Here is a 23,071-nt window from a genome sequence, read left to right as displayed (position 1 = left end):
AACCCAGGACCCATCCCCAGCATCCTATATGGTCCCTGAGCACCGCCAGGAGTGACCCCTGAGCACTGAGCCAGGAGTAACTGCTGAGCATCGCCAGGTGTGGTGAAGGAAGGAAGGAAGGATGAAAGGAAGGAAGGAGAGAGAAAAGAAAAAGAAAGAAAGAAAGGAGGGAGGGAGGGAGGGAGGGAGGGAATAATAAAGAAGAAAAGAAAGATGTGGGCAGAGGCTGGTGGGGCCTGTGCTCAGCTTGTTCTAGGGAAACTGGAGAGCAGTTAAAGATTGCTCTTTTTCAAAACTGTGACTTTTCTTCAAAGTATTTTTCAAGAAAGATCAAATTTTCTTTTTTTGGGGGGGGGGGTCACACCCAGCAATGCTCAGAGGTTACTCCTGGCTTTGCACTCAGAATTACACCTGGCAGTGCTCAGGGGACCATATGGGATGGCGGGGATCGAACCCGGGTCAGCCGCGTGCAAGGCAAACGCCCTACCGGCTGTGCTATCGCTCCGGCCCCAAGATCAAATTTTCTTCTGGATATTCTTGTCCGGTTAAAATAAGGAAAGCGGCTCCCAGGGGCAGAATACCAGGTGGAGAGATAGTAAGTTCTGGAGCTGTGATAAGAGGGCATGCGGGAGCAGGGAGATCGTAGACAGCCTCTGTGAAAGGAATCCCCGAGAGGCAGTGACCGGCCCGTGTGTGGCATAAGGGACAGCATCGATCTTAGGCTGTTCCTCACGCCTGAAGTGGCATTGAACAAGTAGACACTCTAGGCAGAGAAGCAGGATTGCAAGAAGGGGGTTGGTGGGGTCTAGGCCGGCAGAGGAACAGTTACGACAAGCTGGTTGGTTGTTTTGGGGGTTGTTTTTATTGGGGTTTGGGGGTTTTGTTTTGTTCTTTTGCTTTGGGGCATGTGTTTGTTTTATTTGGGGGCCATACCCAGCGGTGCTCAGGGCTTACTGCAGGCTATGCGCTCAGGGATCGCTCCTAGAGCACCTTGGGTACCATATGAGGTGCCAGGCACCGAACCAGGTTGGTCATGTGCAAGACAAGCGCCTCACCTGCTGTACTATCGCTCCAGGCCTGTTATTTTGTTTCTGAGTCATCATGAGTTACAGTCCTGTTCATGAGAGGGTTTCACGCATCTACCGTCCCAATAGCTCACCTGCCACCAGAGTTGTCTTAGGGAACAGGCTGGTTTTGATTGTCTGTCAGAAATGAGCTGTTAATGTCTTTATTCTTTCACTTTAAAAAAAAAAAAGAATTTGCAGTCCAAGGTGGTAAAAGTGGGTGCTCTCCACTCCAGAGTTTTCTGCACCCCAGCCTTGCTCTGTTTTATGGGACTCTCCACACGCTCCTTTTCTCTCCCCTCATAGTTCCTATATTTTAAAAAAACAAAAACTATTGTGCTTCAAAAATATATGATAGGACAGGACCAGAGCAATAGTACAGTGGCACTGTACTCGCTTGCCTTGCACATATCCACCCCAGGCTCAGTCTCCCGTATCCCATGTGGTCACCCGAGCTTCTCTAGGAAGGGTCCGCGAGTAGGAGGTGAGATGGGAAGCTGGAGAAGACCCTGACACACTGGGGGAGGGGAGGAGTCGCTGACTCTCTGGTGATGGGTGTGCTGTTGGGACATTGGATGCCTGAAACACTGTTTTTCTTTTTTCCTTTCTTTTCTTTCTTGGTTTCACAATGGCATTACATACGGTCCCCTGAGTCCTCCCAGGAGTGATCCCTGGGCACAGAGACACTACCAGGTGTGACCCAATCACTCCCCCCACCCCCCACACACACACACAAAGTGAAAAAAAAATTTTAATTAAACTAAAAATAAATAAAATCGAAAATTTAAAGGACAATACAAATAGCTCCTCCAGAAGATAAATAAAATTGATAGTCAGCTACCATCACTTAGAAAGAAGAAAACATAAGTAGAATCAGAAGTGGGTCAGAGCAATAGTACAGAGGCTAGGAAGCTTGCCTGGCACAGGTCTGGCCTAGGTTTGATCCCTAGCACCATATATGGTCCCCAAGCCCTGGCAGGAGTGAACCCTGAGTATCACCAGGTATACCCCTGCTAAGAGAAGAATCAGGGGCCCACAGATGTGTTTCAGCAGCAGATGTGTGTTTTGCCTCTGTGGAGCCCTAGGTAGGCCTGACCCCTTCACACATTTCATCCAAAAATAAAAGCAAATTACAACAGATACTTCCAAAATACAAGGGATGATAAGAAACTACCTTAAAAAAATTATGCCAATCGGGGCTGGAGCAATAGCACAGCGGGTAGGGCATTTGCCTTGCACGCGGCCGACCCGGGTTCAATTCCCAGCATCCCATATGGTCCCCTGAGCACCGCCAGGGGTAATTCCTGAGCGCAGAGCCAGGAGTAGTCCCTGTGCATCGCCGGGTGTGACCCAAAAAGCAAAAAAAAAATAATAATGCCAATAAATTGAATAATCTAGAGGAAATTTACAAAATCTTAAAATCATGCCACCTTACAAGACTGAATCTGGAAGGAATATAGATGGACAAGCAAAAGGAAATTGAACCAATGATCTTGTAGCACTGTAGCACTATCCGCCCATTGTTCATCGGTTTGCTTGAGCGGACGCCAGTAAGGTCTCACAAATTGTGAGATTTGTTACTGTTTTCGGCATATCGAATACATCACGCATGGGTAGCTTGCCAGGCTTTGACGTGTGGGCGAGATATTCTCGGTGGCTTGCCGGGCTCTCCGAGAGGGGCAGAGGAATCAAACTTGGGTCAACCGGGTCGGCAGCATGCAAGGCAAACGCCCTACCACTGTGCTATTGCTCCAGCCCTACCAATGATCTTAAGTCTCCTAAAATGAAAAAACCCAGGAATAGATGATTTCACAAGTAAGTCATACCAAATCTTCAAAGGTGGTCAAATTCCCAATACTAATTCTTTTTATAGAAGTCCTTTAGAATTTCTTGCAAGGTCAGTTTAGTGGAGTTTAATTCTCTTCACTGCTGTTTGTCGGTAAAGATTCTTCTTTCTCCTTCAACTCTGAGTAGTAACCTACTGGGTAGAATCCTCCCGGTGAACGGGCCAGAGAGAGTACAGTGAGTGGCGTGTTTGCCGACTCAGGTTCAGTGCCTGCATCCCATAAGGTCCCCAGAACACCGCCAGGAGTAGTTCCTGAGTGCAGAGCCAGGAGGAACCCCTGAGCACTGCTTGGTGTGCCCCCCCCCCAAAAAAAGAGCCATGGGGAAACACTGGAACAGTGGGACCATGATCAAGAGTAGTGACACTCTGTGGAGGGTGTGGAGCTAGAATGATTTCTGCGTGAGTAAATGCACTGTAGCACTGTCCTCCCGTTCATCAATTTGCTCGAGCAGGCCCAGTAACGTCTCCATTGTGAGACTTGTTACTGTGTTTGGCATATCGAATACGTCACAGGTAGCATTAATAATTAAAAATACTATTGTAAGCCACTATTAATAATACCGTAAATCAGAGCAATAGTATATCAGGTATGTGTTTGCCTGGCATGTAGCCGACGAGGGTTCAATCCCTGACAGTGTATGTGATCCCAGGAGCCTGTCAGCAGTGAATCCCGACAGAGCACAGAGCCAGGAGTAACCCTGGGTAAGGCTCAAACCATCCCCCACCTCCCCTCAAAAAAACATTGCAAATCATAGTGCTAGAATTAAATTTAAAAAAAAAATTTTAAGACCAGAAACAGGGCCAGAGAGAGAGAGCTCAACAGCACGTGCTGTATACAGGGATCATCGCTTGATCCCCGGCACGACACGCTCTCCTGGGAACAACTGAACGACCCCCAAGTCCAGAGCCAGGAGTAGCACCAGCACAGCTGGGTTTAGCCCAGAAACAAGTGTTTGTGAACATGTGGAGAAAAGGTACAAACGCTCATACACTGTTGGCTCAGCCTCTATGAAAAACATTATACCTCTTCCTCAAAAAATAAAAAATATATTGGGGGCCAGAGTGATAGTACAGCACGCAGGGTGCTTGCTTTGCATGCGGCTGACCTAGATTTGATCCCCAGCACCCGATATGGTTCCCCCAAGCTTGCCAAGAGTGATTCCTGAGCACAGAGACGGGAATAAACCCTGAAAACCATCAGGTGTGGCATACACAGACACACAGACACACACACACACACACACACACACACACCATATATGTGCATATATATACCATGTCCACATATATGGTATATACACACATGTGTGCCATATATGTATATTACAATAAGGTCCAACAATTGTACTCCTCTACTCCTTGTTACAAATTTAAATAATTCAAAACGCTAACTAATATATGTAAATATATACACACATTTATATATACTGCTGCACTAGTTACAACAGAAACCTAGAAACAACCCCAAAATAGACATGTCCAGTAATAGACTGGACATTCATAGATGAATGGACAAAGTTGTGGCATATATGCACAATGGACTACTTCTTGGATATTAAAAAAAAATCAAAAGATGGAATCTTGTATTTCTGACAATCCGGAGGGAACTTTAAAAAGTCAGACAGAGGGGCTGGAGCAATAGCACAGCGGGTAGGGCATTTGCCTTGCACGCGGCCGACCTGAGTTCGACTCCCAGCATCCCATATGGTCCCCTGAGCACCGCCAGGAGTGATTCCTGAGTGCAGAGCCAGGAATAATCCCTGTGCATTGCCGGGTGTGACCCAAAAAGCCAAAAAAAAAAAAAAAAGACAGATACCAATGGTTTTGTTCATGATGTGGAATATATAGAAAGTCAGGAATAGGCAAACCCAACCCTCAACCGACCTTTGAACTGCAGACCTGGCATGCAGGGGACGGGCCCAGTGGGCTGAGCAGGAGGGTGCACAAGTCGTTGTCTCCGTGTGAACCTGCCTTCCTAGAACACACACAGTGTTATGAGCACTGTTGCCTCAATTAACTAATTAAATTAAAATGTGAGTGGGGCCGGAGGGATAGGAGATCAGGGAGGGGCCTTGCCTTGCACGCAGGCCGTATGGACCCCCAAGGCCCTGGGGAGTAAGTCCTGAGCACCCCAGGCTGTGACCCAAAAAAACAAATAGAACTTTAAAAGAAAAAAAAATTTTTTAAGATGTGAATTAAGATTAAAGCAAGTTTCAGACCAGAGAGCATGGAGAGCACTTGCCTTGCACATGGTCAACCCGGGTCCATCCCAGCACCACAAACTGCCCCCAAGCACACCAGGAGTGACCCCTGGGCACTGCCAGATGTGGCCCAAATCCCCGCTAACAAATCAAACCAATTATCAGCTGTATTTTCACACTTATATGCATTTTTAAAACATACACGTAATTATAAATGTTTCTTTCATGTGACTATTTCATGATAGCTTGCATCTTACCATGTATTTTAAACCACCACCCTCAAGGTCTCCTTAAACAGTGGTTCCTTGATAAACTAATCGGGATACTAATAAATTAAGGAGAGGAATAATGAAAACTCTACATTCTTCTATGAACTAAGACAAACTGACAGTTTGCAACAATTTACTTTCAGGAATCAGCAGCAGCGGTGCTCCGACAAGTGCTTCTGACAGGTGAACCAGAGTCCGTCACTCAGATGGGAAGGTAGGGGATGCCGGCGGAATGTCTCCTTTCTCCACCCACCAGCTAATGATTCCTACAACAAATGATGTGGAAAAGTATTCGTCAGGGGTATGCATATAACTGAGCTCTTGGTAGAGAAAAATTCTGCGTATGAAAGAAAAAGTCATGAATGGGAATGATAAAATGATGGAAATAATGAATGACAAATACTAAATTCAAGACAGTGGTTATTTCTGCAAAAGAAAAGAAGAAAAATCAAACTGTGGAAGGAAGTGCAGAAATGTTCATTATATCTGTACCATTTTAACTAGATAGTAGCTCTACAAGTGTCCCTGTTCTTTCCGATTTTTTTCATACTTTATCCTTACTTGTATATACTTTTTTTCCATATCCATACTTTATCCATACAGTAGGGGATATATCCAAAATATTTCATTAATTAAAAAAAAGAGTGGTTCATTCCGCCTTTTTCCCTCTGGAAAGAAAGATGGCAGCCGCTTCAGAGCTTTATGGAAAGCCAGGTATGAGTCGGTCGTGATGGGGCGACTGAAACCTCATGGGAAGGGGGGCGTTCTTGGCTTGTCCTTCATGCCCGACCGAGGTGAGGAGTTGCCCCCCACGAGCAGCTCTCCGGCACAGCCATGCCTCCAGAGCACAGAAACCAATCTCATAATTATCTGACTCTCAGCAGAAGTACTTCCAGGCTTAATAAGTAAAATAGCAGAAATCCAAAATCGTTTGATTCTTGTGACCAGCTGTAGAAAACAAATTATTTCACAATGCCTTTTCAGCATGTCTTATTTGGGGGTGTAAAATCTAAATAATAATGGTGCATCTTTTGTCGAAACAATGAATCCAATCAAAGTAGATAGAGTGTTAACTAGAATTCATCTGCCTCACAGGCATTGGGAGGGTTGGGGGGGGGGTTATTGGGGTTCTTCATGGTGAAAAATAAGTATCGGTAAAGGGAAATGTGTTTGATATTTGCATGACCGAGACTTAAACCTGAAAGCTTTGTAACTTTTCCCACAGTGATTCAATAAATCAATTAATTAATTAATTAATTTTAAAAAAGGAGTGGTTCACCTTTCTTGGACACCCTCTTCTCTCTCATCACAGAAAAGAATCTCACCTCTAATCTTTCTACTTTCACTTTTCTGATAAATGCAGTTTGCCTTCTGAAACTATTGAAATAAAAATACATAAACAAAAAATAAAACTTATACTTGAAAGTACATAGTATAAGACAAAGAATATTGAGCATCACTCTGAATGAAACAAAGGACATTATATGGTGTGACCTAAAGCCGTTTTGAAAACATTTTGCTAGTTATAGGAACTGGTGGAGAACAGAGAAGGTGTATTATTTAGATTCTTCCTTGTTTTTAAGAGGTTTGTTTTAACACCTGTATTGTGAAATAAGACAAACTGGAAAAAAAAACAGAAAAATATATATGTTATAAAGTTTTACAAGGGAAGCTGCATCATCAACAGCTTCCTTGGTCCAAAACAGAACCCTGCCAAAACTCCCCATCACATATTCTGTTTTATTCACAGCCCCTTCTGGGTGTTCAAAGTCAACCACCATGCCAGGCCAGAGAGGTCATATAGGTGGAAGGTGTTTTTCTTCCACACTGCTGACTCAGTTTGATCTCCAGCACCATACATGGCCCCTGAGCACTGCTAGGAGTGATCTCTGAGCATAGAACCAGGAGTAAACCCTGAGCACTGGGGGAAGGGAGGGGAGGGTCGCCTAACCCCTCCCCCACATCAATCGCCACTCTGATTTCTGTTGCAGTCACTAACCTGCTTCTTCATTGTCTCAGCACTTAGACATGACAGCCCAATTCAATCCATTTTTTAACTTAGTGTAAATAAAACTACATATTTTTCCATTTCTTTCCTTATTAAGTATTGCTGAAGAACCAAAACCAAAAACCCATATATATACGTATATATATGTTTTTATATGTATTTATATATATATATAAATGGGAAATATTTGGTACTTTATAAGTTGTAGGTTTTTAAATCTAATTTATCACAGTAAATGTAAATTTCAAATTAAATATGGTTATCTGAGCGATAGCACAGCGGTAGGGCATTTGCCTTGCACGCAGCCAACATGGCCGACCCGAGTTCGATTCCTCCGCCCCTCTCGGAGAGCCCGGCAAGCTACCGAGAGTGTCTCGCCCGCACGGCAGAGCCTGGCAAGCTCCCCGTGACCTATTCGATATGCCAAACACAGTAACAACAAAGTCTCCAATGGAGACGTTACTGGGCCCGCTCGAGCAAACCGATGATCAACGGGAGGGCCTTTACTTACTTTACTTTACTTATCTAAAACTATGTAAAAATATAAAGATAGTGGAAATCAGTGACAGTATAACATATAATATTTCTGTTTGTTGAAACTTTGAATCTATCTTGAAATGTGAGTTATTTCTATCTGCTATAACATGCACAATCTTAAAGAATTTTTGTCTTTATTATAATTCTATTTATTGATGTAATTTTAAATATTCAACTTTTGTAAAACTCTTGTTTAGCATAATTTAGTTTTTAATATATGCAAGATTTTCTAATTCTGACAGTAAAATATTTGTATAGCTTTATGTCACTGATGTTAGTTTGGAAGTGAGATCAAATCTTCTGTGTGGGTAGTTAATTTCTTCAATGTTCTTTTCAAAGCTTTGTCTACCATACTCTCTCTGTCGATGGGATCACTTATCTATGTGCTACAGACAAGGCCTTGGACACGCTAAAACCATCTTCATTTCTTAAAAATGTAAGTAATTTATTACACTGCTTTAAGAACTTTTTCTGTGAACAAAATGAGGAGGCTTCTATATCTGTTTTATAGATAATTAGGACTAGTGAGTGATTCGTATCACTAACCAAAAGTAGACACGGTTCATAGAGCAGAGCGACTAATGGCGTGACAGATGCCTGACCCTGACCCCTTGACTGTCTTCTGTTCCCATCTTCCCCAAACTACGGCAAGATCTGCAGAGACAGTTCACTGAGTCTACTGGGAGCTCTCTTCATAACTGTTCTTTAAACGTAAGAAAGCGATGCCCACTCTCCACAGCCCACCATGTTTGCTCACCCACCGGCCCTGCTCTACTGATTCCCAACTAAATCTCTGAGGACATGCGAGCCAAGAAGCCAAAACTCATGGACACATTGGTCCCCCCCGGCTGAAAACTCTGAGGTGCCCTCAGGAAGCAGGAAGCATCCATCAGCAACTGCACCACATCCATCACTGCAGCCCAGGCTCAACTCCACCCCTTCACTAACGTCCAGACCATAGATCCTAAAGTCTCTGGATACCCCCGATTCCGCAATACTGAAATTCCAGGAGGAGCCCAGCAACTTAGATGGGATGGTAACAGAGAGGCCAACTAAACTCAACACACTAAAGCAATAACACAGAAGGCTCAACTAGCAACAACAGTTTAGTAAGTCCTGAGCCAAGGACTTACTAACCCCATGCTGGGATATAACAATTCTCACAGAAATAAATTGATCTTTATACTTTTCGAGTTTAATATGGGAGCTTTGTTATCGAATCAACTTCAACTCTAGAATTGTGTCAACAGTTGTAGCTTTTGAAATGAATAAGTAAAATTAAAATAATAATACTAATATTTGATATACTTTTTTAATAATGTGTATTTAATTTACAAATAATCGCATAGATAAAAGGTAAGTGATCCAAAAATTGAGGCCCATATGCTAAAGATACTTCTGGAAAAAAATAATGAATCAATTTTTATATATATAAGTTTAAGTAATTGGTTTCAGTCAGAACTTACCGTCTTTTTTCTTGGTGGGAGAAGGGGGTTGTGTTACCTCTGACAGTGCTTGGGGTTTTCTCCCGGTTCTGTGCTCACTCCTGGTGGATCTCAGGGAATGAGCAGTACCTGGGCCTTCCACATACAAGGCATGTCCTCAGCCCTTAGAACAATCTCTCGGGCCCAGGAGATGCAATCTTCCAGGGAAATTCTATCCAACCAACATATAATGTGTTAAATGCTTAAATGTACATACAAATTCATAACCCTCTATGAATTTGCTAACAGGCAATAAGCACTAGCAATACATAGTCCTGCTCGTGATCATACCACGTTTGATCTCCTACCAGAATAAGGAAATTTGGTGAAAGACAGTCTCAGCAACAGAAAAGTACTAAACTATTATTCTGATAACTTTCTAATTCAAGTAGTATGTTTGTTTCTTATTTTTTAATAGGTCTAATCTCCAGTTGTATTCCATAGATATGTAATTCAGGATAAACATTTTCATCAAAATATTAATGGTGGGGCTGGAGAGATAGTACAGTGGGTAAGGTGCTTGCCTTGCATTTGGCCAATCCGGATTCAATCCCTGACCCCAAATACAGTCCCCCAAACTCACCAGGAGCGATCCCTGAGCACCGAACCAGGAATAAGCTCTGAGCATTGCTGAGTGTGGCCCCCAAACAAAAACAAAACAAAATATTCATCAAAAAAAGTTATATTGGGCTGGAGCAATAGCACAGCGGGTAGGGCGTTCGCCTTGCACTTGGCCAACCCAGGTCCGATTCCCAGCATCTCATATAGTCCCTAAACACTGCCAGGAGTAATTCCTGAGTGCATGAGCCAGAAGTAACCCCTGTGCATCACCGGATGTGACCAAAAGCAAAAAAAAAAAATCATATTAACAATAGTTACTAATGGTTATTCCCTAGTTACATTCATGAAATAGGCACATATTTTGTTTAATGTGCTGACTTGCTTTCACAACTCAAATTGTAATCCTACTTAGAAGAATCAAGAATAACATGGCATAATATTATAATTCACTCCGCTATTGCACTTAAATAATTCTGGAGTTTACCTGTGTGAACCTTATTAGCCACTTAACTAACATGCTCTGAGTCTTATTTCTCTCTGCCATTATGACAAAATAACTCTGACTTTACCACCTTTTTAAAATCTGATGACACAGACTGCCAACGCATAATTTTTTTACCACTGCTTCTGAAAATAGAGCATTAAGTACAATTAGCTGTCGGAATTCTTTCATGAGACTTGGCTCTATTCTCTAACAATCACGTAGGGTTCAAAAGAGAGCATCATGGCATTTTGCTGGGACTGTGTTTTTACTGAGTGGAAAATGAAAGAGCAGATTTTGATGTCTTGATGGTTAGGACTGCAATTCAGCCAGCTGAGCACAGGCTTTGCTTTCAGGGGGCCCAGGTTTGGTCCCCAGCATCACAAGGTCCCCAGGAGTGACCACCAAGCACCAAGGTGAGAGTAAAACCTGAGCACTGCTGGGTGTTGCTGGGTGTGGAAAAAAAACAAGTCATGGGCCACTGTCTTTTCCTTGTGTACGTGAGCTAAAGCATCTGCATTTTCCCTCCAGTCCTCAGATGTACCAAAGAATCAGATACAGTCTCACCTGATGAGGGAGTGGTATATATGGCAGTGGGGCAGAGGACAGGATGAGTACAAGCATAGTCCCCTAGAACTGCATCTTTATGGAGAAAGCATGCTTAGCCACCAGAAAGGCTAGAAGTATCATGGTTAATTCTAGGTCTCACGTTTCTTCCAGATTTTTTGCTTCAAATGAACATATACTCTGTAATTCTCCAGTTAGAATTATCTGTATAGGTTAAATGTTTCATTAATTTTCCAGGTTAGTGATGCTTTTGTGAGAAATCATTTGCTATCACAAGAATATTCTCTTCCTTCCAATGTAGTGGAGGCAGATTTCCAGCAAGTACTAGGGAAGTACATGGTATGTAACCTCCAGTTCTGCTCTTAAATATTCTGTGTTACAGTTGACAAATCAGTTTTGGAGTATCGATCAAGAGTAAAAAGATGATTGAGAACTGAGAGCTATATATAATTATAAGGAATAATATATATATAATATGTTCATAAGCAAGTAAATTGAGGTAAAGTATATCTCACATATTATTGCTTAACATTTTATGTGCAACTTTTTAGAAAGGGAATAAATACGAATGTTTGCATTCGCTTATGAAAATAGTGAAAAGTGGGAATGGAAGGGGAAAGATAAAACTAAAGTCATTTGTAGGGATGGTCTTAGGGCTCCACCTGTCTCTCCACAGTTGCTCAGGAGACCAGGCAGTACCAGGGATCAAGCCCAGGCAGGGATCCTGAGGCCTGACCAGTAGGACAGTAGGTAGGGCACTTGCCTTGCGTGCGACTGACCAGGGTTCAATCCACAGCTTCCCCTGTTGTCCCCAAGCCTGCCAGGAGTAAGCCCTGAGCAGTTCTGGGTGTAACCCAATCCCCACCCCCAAAAAACATAAGTCCAAAAAACACAGAACTTTAATGTTCAAGTTGGCTTAAGAAGCAGTTCAGATGACGTGAAAACATTGTTGGGGACAGAGAGATGATACAAGGGGTTAAGGCACTTGCCTTTTTCTTTTTTTACCCCCACACATGGCAGTGCTCAGAGATGAGTCACAGGCAGGAGTGATTCCCGAGCACAGAGCTCCGAGTACTGCTGGCTGTAGCCCCTGCCCTGATCAAAACCAAAACAAAACCAAAAGGTACTTCCCAGGGGCTGGGGACGCAGTGCAAGCGACATGACATTCTTTGCCCTAAATGATGTGCTTTGCATGCACTCGAGCTGGATTCCACCCCTGGCACCACATACCCTCCTAAACATGGCTGGTCGCACCCTAACCCTGCTCGATGGTCCTGGTTACCCCCGCACCACAGTGCCTGAAGAGCACTGCATCCTTAGGCCCTGCTGGTGGAGGATCTCCTGAGTGGCCCCTGGGTCCCCTGAGCTCTCTGGGGAGCACTTCCTGGGGTAGCTGGGTACAGCATCTTGCCTTGTAGGCATGAGGCCTCACATCCAGTCCTCAGTGCAACCCCCTCATACCATGAGGGGTCCCAGAAACACAGTACCCAGTGCCACCACAAAGGGTGCCAGGCTGCATCTCAGCACACTGCACGGATCCTGGCGCACACCACCCAGAAATGTAAGTACCTCTAGCAAGTGTCATATGAGCCTCTGCCGTGGCAGGAAAATGAAAGGGAAGGAGGGAAAAGTCCTTCCCAGCCTCTCCCCGGAAATAGTCTGATGGCAGTGTGTCCTCTTAGGGTAAAGATTGTAGCCCCAAATACCACTGCCCATTTCAAAAAAAATAAGTATTTATCACATATAAATGTTATATTTGAATGATAATGACCTGATCTCAGAAATGAAACGAGAAACACAAGCCAGAAACAACGGGGAGAAGAAAACTTCTTTCTTTTTCTTTTTTATTTTTTTTGCTTTTTGGGTCACACCCAGCGATGCTCAGGGGTTACTCCTGGCTCTGCACTCAGGAATTACTCCTGGCAGTTCTTGGGGGACCATATGGGATGCCGGAGATCGAACCCAGGTCGACCACATGCAAGGCAATGCCCTACCCGCTATGCTATCACTCCGGCCCGAGAATAAAACTCTTAAAACTCCCTGTGTTTGTGACAACAGTGTCAAGCCAACATGAGGAGACTGGCCAGTGACGTAGAGTCTGAGCATCAAAAAATAATAACTGCAGTGAATCAAATCAAACATGGCAAATATGTTGGTCTCTGTGAGTTCCTAGATTCTGCCACAGGGAGGGAAATCCTCATTAGTGAACTTTGGAATATGCTAAGGATTTCACTGAAAATCATGAGAGAGAGAGGGGGGGGGAGAGAGAGAGAGAGAGAGAGAGAGAGAGAGAGAGAGAGATCAGGCATTTATTCTGATTCTGCTACATGAATTATACTTCAAAGGAATTAAATAGTGGATGTGGGGTGGATAGACTTTTGGGTCTATATAGGAGTATTCAAAATAATAAATGAAGACAAGGTCATAAAATACCATTGCTTTTGCAATCCCTAATGAAATAATGAGTCCAGAGCATCATTATCTGTGATTGATTTTTTTGTTGTTGTTTTGCTTTATGGGTCACACCCAGCAATGCTCAGGGGTTACTCCTGGCTCTGTGCTCAGGAATTATTCCTGGCGGTGCTTGGGGGACCACATGGGATGCCGGGGATCAAACCGGCGTCGGCCATGTGGAAGGCAAATGCCCTACCCAATGTACTATCGCTCCAGCCCTGATTGATTTTTTTTAAATGGTTGAAAAGCTGTTGAGGAATTTAATATTGAATGGAATTGGATATGCCAAACACAGTAACAAGTCTCAAAATGTTATTCGGCCCGCTCGAGCAAATCGATGAACAACAGGAGGACAGAGACAGTGAAACTGGATCAAAACACTTAGGGATCAAACCTAGGCCAGCCCCATGCAAGGCAAGCTCAGAACACTTATACATAAACTTATACATTTCATATTTTATTTTAAATGTATTATTTATAAATGTATACATTTGAGGATCGATTTGCTCAAGCGGGCCCAGTAACGTCTCCATCGTGAGACTTGTTGTTACTGTGTTTGGCATATTGAATACGTCACAGGGAGCTTGCCAGGCTCTGCCGTGCGGGCGAGATCCTCTCGGTAGCTTGCCGGGCTCTCCGAGAGGGGCGGAGGAATCGAACTCAGGTCGGCCATGTTGGCTGCGTGCAAGGCAAACGCCCTACCGCTGTGCTATCGCTCCAGCCCACATTTGAGTATATTAAGAAATATTTCAATGTAATAATGGTACTATGGTTTTTTAAAGAAGCCGTATCTTTTAGAGATACATGTTAATGCATTTACAGGTTAAAATAACATACTGTAAGGGTTTATTTTAAATAATGTGTTGTATTGGAGAGTCAAAGAGATAGTACAGTGGGTAGGGCACTTGTCAACCAGGGTTCAATCCTCAGTACCGCATATGGTCCCCAGAGCCCAGCAGAAGTGAACCCTGAGTGCAGAGCCAGAAGTAAGCCCTGAGTACTGCTGAGTATGACCCAGAAACCATAAATAGATAAAAAAAAAAAAACTATATTGGGGGAGAGAAGAGATAGTACAATGCATAGGGGGCTCTTACCTTACACTCAGTAGACCAGATTGGATCCCTGGTGACCACATATGGTCCCCCAGGTACTGCCAGAAATGACCCTTGAGAACAGAGCCAGAAGTAACCCTTAAAGGAAGGGATAATGATAATAATAATATATTTGGGGGAAATGGTAGTCTGTACAGAAAAATCCTAATTTTATATGGTTAAATTCTCAGAAACTGTGACTTAAAGCAAAACAAAAAATAACAAAATCAGCTTCTCAACCAGGTCCTTAACTAATGTAGTTTCATCATTAGTTAATCATTAGGATTTTTTTTCCTTATCAACATAACTAAAGGGCATCGAACTAAATTACATCATTCTAGGACCTGCTCTGGTGGTGTGGATGAAACAAGATTCACGTCCCCACCACAATCGCTCAAACTGGGTGACGGTACATGGCGTCACTGTGCTGTGCTCTGCATTTGCAGATGTTTGAGCTTTTCCCTAATAAAATGCTGCAAGTATGCCTGCACTCACTTTTTTTATTGAACAAACTAACCCGTATTAAAAACAATGCATTATCATAAATTTGTTATCACACATTTCCCGTGATCCAAGAGTCCAGCTTTTGATTGGCTGGACTCTCCGCTCCGGATCTTGCAGAAGGCTGTGGTCAAGGTAGTGACCATCTATGCTGTGGGGCAGGGTCTGGCAGCAGGATTGCGCAGGGCTTTGCAGAATTCAGAAAGAGAGGGACACACATAGAAAGACTGCACTCATCTGGGGAAAATAAAGTAACAGAATGGGAGGCGAACACCCAAGAATAGTTGAGGTAAGTACCAGGAGGTCTGCTCCACGGCTTGGAAGCTGGCAGCACATGCTGGGGAAAAAGACAGATCAGATAGAGAATGGACCACCAAGTAAAGGGTGTTTGGAGGACTCATTCGGGATGCGAGATGCGTGCTGAAAGTAGACTATAGACCGAACACGATGGCCACTCAATGCCTCTATTGCAAACTACAACACCCTGAAGGAAAGAGTGAGCAAAAGGGAATGCCCTGCCACAGAGGCGGGGTGGGGTGGGGGGATGGGGTGTGGGGGGTGGGAGGAATACTGGGATTAGTGGTAGTGGAGAATGGGCACTGGTGGAGGGATGGGCACTCGATCATTGTATAACTGAAATCCAAGCACAAAAATTTGTAAGTCTACAACTGTACCTCATGGTGTTTCACTAATTAAAAAAAAAGAAATCAAAAACCTGTATGTAAAATATAAAACCACAAAAATCTTACAGGAAAACTTTGGGCAAAAAACTTCACAATATTAGATTTGACAGAGATTTCTTGGATAAGACAACAGAAGCAAAAATAAATAAATTGAACTTTATTTTTAAAAATTCACTTTCTTACAGTGGTGCAAGAGGTGCAGCTTTGTGCTGCTTGGGGTGGGCAAGTCACCCTCAGACCCCTGAGTCTAGGGACAGTTTCTGCCCTGGGGGCATCCTCTCACCCACTCTCCTAAAAAGGACAGAACGTGACATAATCACCCAACTGACAGCCCATCACTGTCACTGTCACTGTTCTCCCATTGTTCATAGATTTTCTCAAGCGGGCACCAGTTATGTCTCCATTGTGAGACTTGTTGTTACTGTGTTTGGCATATCGAATATGCCATGGGTAGCTTGCCAGGCTTTACCCTGCAGGTGGAATACTCTCGGTAGCTTGCCGGGCTCTCTAAGAGGGACGGAGGAATCGAACCCGGGTCGGCCTCATGCAGGGCAAACGCCCTACCTACTATGCTATCGCTCTGGCCCGACACCCCATTACCTTGGCTTTTTTTTTTCTTAGCTAGAAGCAAGTTACATTTGAAGGAGATTTGACAAGGAAGGGGTTGGCTAGGAGTTCCTATAAGGTATATTCACTACAGGGCTCAATAAAATAACCAAAGATAGATGTTTTATGCTAAACTCATCTATTTTCTTATAAAGACTTCTGCATATTCAAAGATTTCAACAGCTAAAATATCTCCCTCCAAACTTGTTCCCCTGTGAAAATATGCACATTTTAAATGGTCCACAATAGATCTAACACCAAAGAAATTTCTCTTTAACATTTATAAATGAGCCTGCTAAGCTGTAGAAATTTTTTATAAAAAGTTGTTGAATTACTTACTTACACTATAATTAACAAAATGCACACATCAAAAAAGTCATTTAGAGATTTTTTTAAATGTATATATAAATATACACCAAATGTTACTGAATGAACTATGAATACATTATCTTAACAAGACTTAGATGATTCCCTTAGATTTAAAAGGATTAACTTTTTTTTTTTCAAGTAAAGGAAAGGAACAAAAGAAAAATCGGTCTGGAGCCATAGTACATCGGGTAGGGGGCTTAACCTTGCATGCTGCCAACCCAGGTTCAATCCCTAGCACCCAATTTGGTCCCCCAAAGCCCCTCTAGGAGTTATCTCTGTGCACAGAGCCAGGAGAATGTCCTGAGCACTGCTGGGCCTGACCCCAAAAAATAATAATAATAACAACAGATTAACCGTGCATCTTAACTTGAGTCCTTCTGCAAAGACCCTATTTCAAATAAGGAAACAGTCCCAAGGGTTCTTCTGAGGTAACAATACAATCGGCAACACTGTCTTTTCTGCATTAAGAGCTTCTCACAGATCGAAAATTCTAAGTGACTTGGTCCTAAAGACCTATAAAATCAGAGTTCTGGGGCTAGAGCGATAGTATAGCAGGTAGGGCATTTGCCTTGCACATGGCTGACCCTGGTTCGATTCCCAGCACCCCATATGGTCCCCCAGCACTGCCAGGAGTAATTCCTGAGTGCAGAGCCAGGAGTAAACCCTGAGCATCACGGAGTGTGACCCAAAAATGGAAAAAGAAAAATCCAAGTTCTGATTTATATAGATCCATCACTTGTCAACGACCCAAGTTTGTATCTTTTATTTAAAAATTAATGCTAATTTTTAAAATAAGCTAATACAAAAGTGTGACCAGTGAAATGACCGTTTCCAGTCATTTCAGTTCAATCCTCATTCAAGTAAGCACTCATAACAGTTTGATGTGACCTTCAGAAGTATTCAAATATCTATGCTTACACAGGTTTGAAATGCACAGCATAAATTTATACAGACTTTTTTAATTTCCAAGACTAGAGTTTTTAACACAGTGGTTAGAAGACTCATCTCTTGAGCTTCCTGAGTTTGAACCCTTTTCCTTTCCCTAGTTGTGTAATATCAGGCCGTGTATTACTTTCTCAAGATCAATTTTTTTTAATTTAAAAATAGAAGATAAGAATCATCCTTTTAGCCAGGAGACAGCTCAGAGGGCTGAAGCACACGCTTTGCACAAGGAGAACCCACCACTCTGCGATCCCCAGAATGCCAACAGCAGCAACCCACCCCGGGGGCTGGAGCGATAGCACAGCGGGGAGGGTGTTTGCCTTGCATGCGGACAACCCGGGTTCGATTCCCAGCATTCCATGGGGTCCCCCGGGCACCACCAGGACTAATTCCTGAGTGCATGAGCCAGAAGTAACCCCTGAGCATCTCCGGGTGTGACCCCAAAAGTGGGAAAAAAATAAGAACAACCCACCCCAAAGAAGAGGAGTCCCACAAAGTCCCTATTTTGGGGACTGGTGATATACCTCAGAGGTAGAGGGTTCATAGGTGTTAGCTACTCCCTCCCCAGGGTTCAAGTCCTAGCACCCTAAATGAATGAATCTATGAGTACTTCTATGTTGAATATTGGTTTGGGAACAAAATGTTCTAAGAGTGAAGTACTTCGCGCTGTGCCTCTGTGGGCTGAAGGATGGCTCTTGGGGGAAGAAGCGCCTTCCTCGCAAGCAGCAAGCCAAGGGCTGGGACCCCGGCCCCATGCCCACACAATGAGCTGGTGATCCGAAAGGCACTCCAGCACATCACAGGCCTGAACGTGTGAGCACCACGACTAAAACGCGTGCGTGCACACACACACACACACACACACACCACACACACACACCACACACACACACACACACACACACACACACACACACACACAGAAAAGAAAAGAAAGGAAATATTCCCAACGACGTTAATTGCATGATCACGTGCTTCACACACAGGAGCCCTGGGTTCGAACCCTGCACCACATGGTTCCTCAGAACCTCCAGGAGCGACCCACCAAACACAGAACCAGGAAGAGCCCCTGAGCCCTACTGGGTGTGACCAAAAATAAGCAAGAAATAAGTAAAATTAAAAGTGTTTGACCCCTGGCCAGGATCACAACAAAGCGACCTCTCTCCCCTCCCAATCCACCGCACCCCAGCCCCTTAGAGAAACAACAACGAAAGGGGGAAGGGGAGGGAACTTTTAAGACAAGTCCCTGGTACATAGTAAGTATTCAGTAAGCTAGTAATAGTATAGGCGAAGCTTGTTTTTATTGTGTCACTATATCTTATTAGTACGGATTGTTATTAGTATGGATTGTTAACCAGGTTTTTTTCTTTTTTTTTTAATTTAAATCATAATGAGCGACACAGTTACAAAGTTGTTTATGATTGGGTTTCGGTCATACACTGTTCCAACACTCAGATCTTTACCAGTGTGCGTTTCCCACCACCAGTGTCCCTCCCACCTACGCCCCAGCCTGCCCTAGGGCAGGCACTTCTCTCTTTCTCCCTCTGTCTCTGTCTCTTTCTCTCTCTCTCTTTCTCTCCCTCTCTCTCCCTCTGTCTCTGTCTCTTTCTCTCTCTCTCTTTCTCTCCCTCTCTCTCCCTCTGTCTCTGTCTCTTTCTCTCTCTCTCTTTCTCTCCCTCTCTCTCCCTCTGTCTCTGTCTCTTTCTCTCTCTCTCTTTCTCTCCCTCTCTCTCCCTCTGTCTCTGTCTCTTTCTCTCTCTCTCTTTCTCTCCCTCTCTCTCCCTCTGTCTCTGTCTCTTTCTCTCTCTCTCTTTCTCTCCCTCTCTCTCCCTCTGTCTCTGTCTCTTTCTCTCTCTCTCTTTCTCTCCCTCTCTCTCCCTCTGTCTCTGTCTCTTTCTCTCTCTCTCTTTCTCTCCCTCTCTCTCCCTCTGTCTCTGTCTCTTTCTCTCTCTCTCTTTCTCTCCCTCTCTCTCCCTCTGTCTCTGTCTCTTTCTCTCTCTCTCTTTCTCTCCCTCTCTCTCCCTCTGTCTCTGTCTCTTTCTCTCTCTCTCTTTCTCTCCCTCTCTCTCCCTCTGTCTCTGTCTCTTTCTCTCTCTCTCTTTCTCTCCCTCTCTCTCCCTCTGTCTCTGTCTCTTTCTCTCTCTCTCTTTCTCTCCCTCTCTCTCCCTCTGTCTCTGTCTCTTTCTCTCTCTCTCTTTCTCTCCCTCTCTCTCCCTCTGTCTCTGTCTCTTTCTCTCTCTCTCTTTCTCTCCCTCTCTCTCCCTCTGTCTCTGTCTCTTTCTCTCTCTCTCTTTCTCTCCCTCTCTCTCCCTCTGTCTCTGTCTCTTTCTCTCTCTCTCTTTCTCTCCCTCTCTCTCCCTCTGTCTCTGTCTCTTTCTCTCTCTCTCTCCCTCTCTCTCCCTCTGTCTCTGTCTCTGTCTCTTTCTCTCTCTCTCTCCCTCTCTCTCCCTCTGTCTCTGTCTCTCTCTCTCTCTGTCTCTCTCTGTCTCTCTTGCATCACTTTTGCTCTCTCCTTTTTTGTTTGTTTGGGGGTTTTTTGTTTTGTTTTTTGCTTTTTGGGTCACACCCTGTGATGCTCAGGGGTTATTCCTGGCTCTGCACTCAGGAATTACTCTTAGTGGTGCTTGGAGGGCCATATGGGATGCTGGGGATCAAACCCAGGTCGGCCACATGCAAGGCAGACGCCCTACCCACTGTGCTATCGCTCCGGCCCCTGCTCTCTTCTTTTGGGCATTATGGTTTGCAGTACCAGTACTGAAAGTTAACCAGGTTTTTAGGCACTATAGCCTGCCATAGTTGGCTTAACAATTATACTCTAAGTTAACGGAATTATATCTACATTTTAAACTATTTAAATGATACGATAAGTACCTTTGTTCAGGCACACTTTTACAGACATACATGCACACAGATATCTTTGCTCCTTTATGAAACTGAAAAAAAATTTTAAATTCTGGTCCATAATTATACAACTGTGTTGATTCAAATCAATGATAACATATGTTTAAGTCTCCTTTTCTCTATTAAGTAAGTTGAACATATTTTCCTATGTATAGTCATGTTTCTATTCAGGTATTTTATCTCTTTCAATGGGTTATTCATCTTTTCTCATTGATAAATAGAATCTCACTCTGTACTAGAGACCAACTCCTTCTGTTCCATAGTTTGCATTTTCTTCCAGGTTGTCATTTGTCTTTTACCTCATGATGACAACTTTCACTACAGGGGCGCTCTAAATAATGTTTTACTAGTCATGCTTTTACACTTGCACTTTCTGGGCATGATGTTGTGCTTTCAAAGATCTTCTCCACTCTTTCGTTATAAAAATACTCTAAATTCTCCAGGGTGGCTCCGCATGTCTTGTGTCATGAGACCTGGGCTCAGTCACCAACACCACAGAAAGCCTACTTTCTTCCAGGAAGCTTTTTGTTTGAATGTTTTGAAAAAATACATAATGCTAATCTAATTGAAATTTCCCTCTGTATATAGCATGAAGTAGGGCCTACTGGAATTTCCTTTATGTATAGCATGAAGTAGGGTCCATCTTATTCCACGTGGATATTTAATTATCCTAATGTAACAGAACAATTTCCTCCACTTTGTCTTATAATAAGCTCACTGACTCTCTATTTTGCACGCCTTATTTGTTGTGACTTGATATTTTACCATTTTAATATAACTTTTAGTATACTTTGATGTGTGAGATAATGAATTGGTTTTTTATCTCCTTGGCTTCTTATATATCAAACTTCAGATGTAGGGAAAGCATTTTTATGTTGTTTTGTTTGGTTTTTTTGGATCACAAGTGTGGTGCTCAGGGCTTTACACTCAGGGATCACTCCTGGCAGTAATCAGGGACCATATTCAGTACCAGAAATCAAACCCAGGTCAGCCACATACATAGCGTGTCCCTTTTCCACTGTATTATCTCTCCCACCCAAGGGAAAACATTTGAAATTAAATGTCCAATGGCTTCCCGTACAATGGCATCTAAGGAGACGGTAAGTCATCACTCCATCCTTACAATAAGCAAAAAGCTGAACAAACTGAAAAATCAACAACTCCTCTTAGACCTGCCCCAGAAACAGGATCACAGGGTAAATTGCCCCAAGGCTGAAGAAGCAAATCCGTGAATACAATCACAATTTACTAGAACAGAGAGACCAGCAAGAGCAGAAGTCTCCACATGGACCAGTAACTGGGTAAGGTAAAAGGTAAAGGTAAAGGCCCTCCCGTTGATCATCGATTTGCTCGAGCGGGCCCAGTAACGTCTCCATTGGAGACTTTGTTGTTACTGTGTCTGGCATATCGAATACGTCACGGGGAGCTTGCCCAGGCTCTGTCGTGCGGGCGAGACACTCTCGGTAGCTTGCCGGGCTCTCCGAGAGGGGCGGAGGAATCGAACTCGGGTCGGCCAGGTTGGCTGCGTGCAAGGCAAATACCCTACCAATGTGATTGACAAGCTGTGCAGACTCACTTTGCAAAAGTTCCAGTTTAGAAACCACAGGCAGGGGGTGGAGACAGCTGGGGGGAGAGGGGAAGAGAGAAGGGGAGGGAGGGGAGAGAACAGAAGGGAGGAGAGGAAAGGGCAGGGTAGAACTCCCGCAGCTCTCCGGGTGCTTCTAAGAGGAAATCTGGGAAAACTCCCTCCAGCCTCTGGGTCTAAGAGATCAGGTGATCAGAGCAAAATCGACTGGGGCAGTCAAATAGCCAACGTGAGCCCGTCTAGACATCCTTCTGCCAAAGAGGTGCAAAGGTAAGGGGATGAAAAGGAGTCAGGGTGATAGTACAGCGGGGACGGCGTTTGCCTTGCATGTGGCCGACCCAGGTTCGATCCTCGGCATCCCATATGGTCCCCAAGCACCACCAGGCGCAATTCCTGAGTGCAGAGCCAGAAGTAACCCCTAAGCATCGCCATGTATGAACCCCCAAAAGACACAAATAATTTTTTAATCTGTCTTAAAAAAAGAAAAGAAAAGAAAAGAAAAGAAAAGTACTTACCAAGTTCATAGTCAAGAAGAACAGATTGAGACTAAAACATTAAGACCTAAACACAGGACAGAACTCTGCTTCTCAACCCGTACTATACCGCCACACCATGAAAAGCATATTTACAACTCTTCTTTTTTCCCTGTACATTCCTGACTTTACACACACACACACACACACACACACACACACACACACACACACCCCAAAGGCGTATTAGAAAGTAAAAACCACATTTGAATGAAGAAGCCTTTTAAAACAAATTAAATGGGTGCAGAACAAATTAAATGGGTACAGGAATGATATCTCAACGGGCTGCATGCATGCTTTATGAGGAGGCCTGCGGGGGGCCCCGCCAGACCACTCTCCAGCCCGCGGAGATGACCTTAGGATCCGTAGGTGCAGGGAAGGACCGACC

At 43.8% G+C, this 23,071-nt stretch overlaps 1 protein-coding gene across 1 annotated transcript in view; it reads left to right on the top strand.

Annotated features, from left to right (window-relative positions):
* Positions 1–23,071, top strand: part of LOC130020718 (vesicle-associated membrane protein 7-like) — a 46,120-nt gene that overhangs the window by 779 nt on the left and 22,270 nt on the right. Inside the window, exons 2-3 of the mRNA XM_056111387.1 lie at positions 5,524–5,594; positions 8,265–8,361. Coding sequence (XP_055967362.1) covers positions 5,524–5,594; positions 8,265–8,361 — 168 coding nt within the window. The remainder of the gene's footprint in view (positions 1–5,523; positions 5,595–8,264; positions 8,362–23,071) is intronic.

Source organism: Sorex fumeus, unplaced genomic scaffold (genome assembly GCF_029834395.1).
Source record: "Sorex fumeus unplaced genomic scaffold, SorFum_2.1 ptg000013l, whole genome shotgun sequence".
Taxonomy (NCBI): Eukaryota; Metazoa; Chordata; class Mammalia; order Eulipotyphla; family Soricidae; genus Sorex; species Sorex fumeus.
Note: the sequence above shows the minus strand (reverse complement) of the source record. Positions and strands in the feature narration are given on the sequence as shown.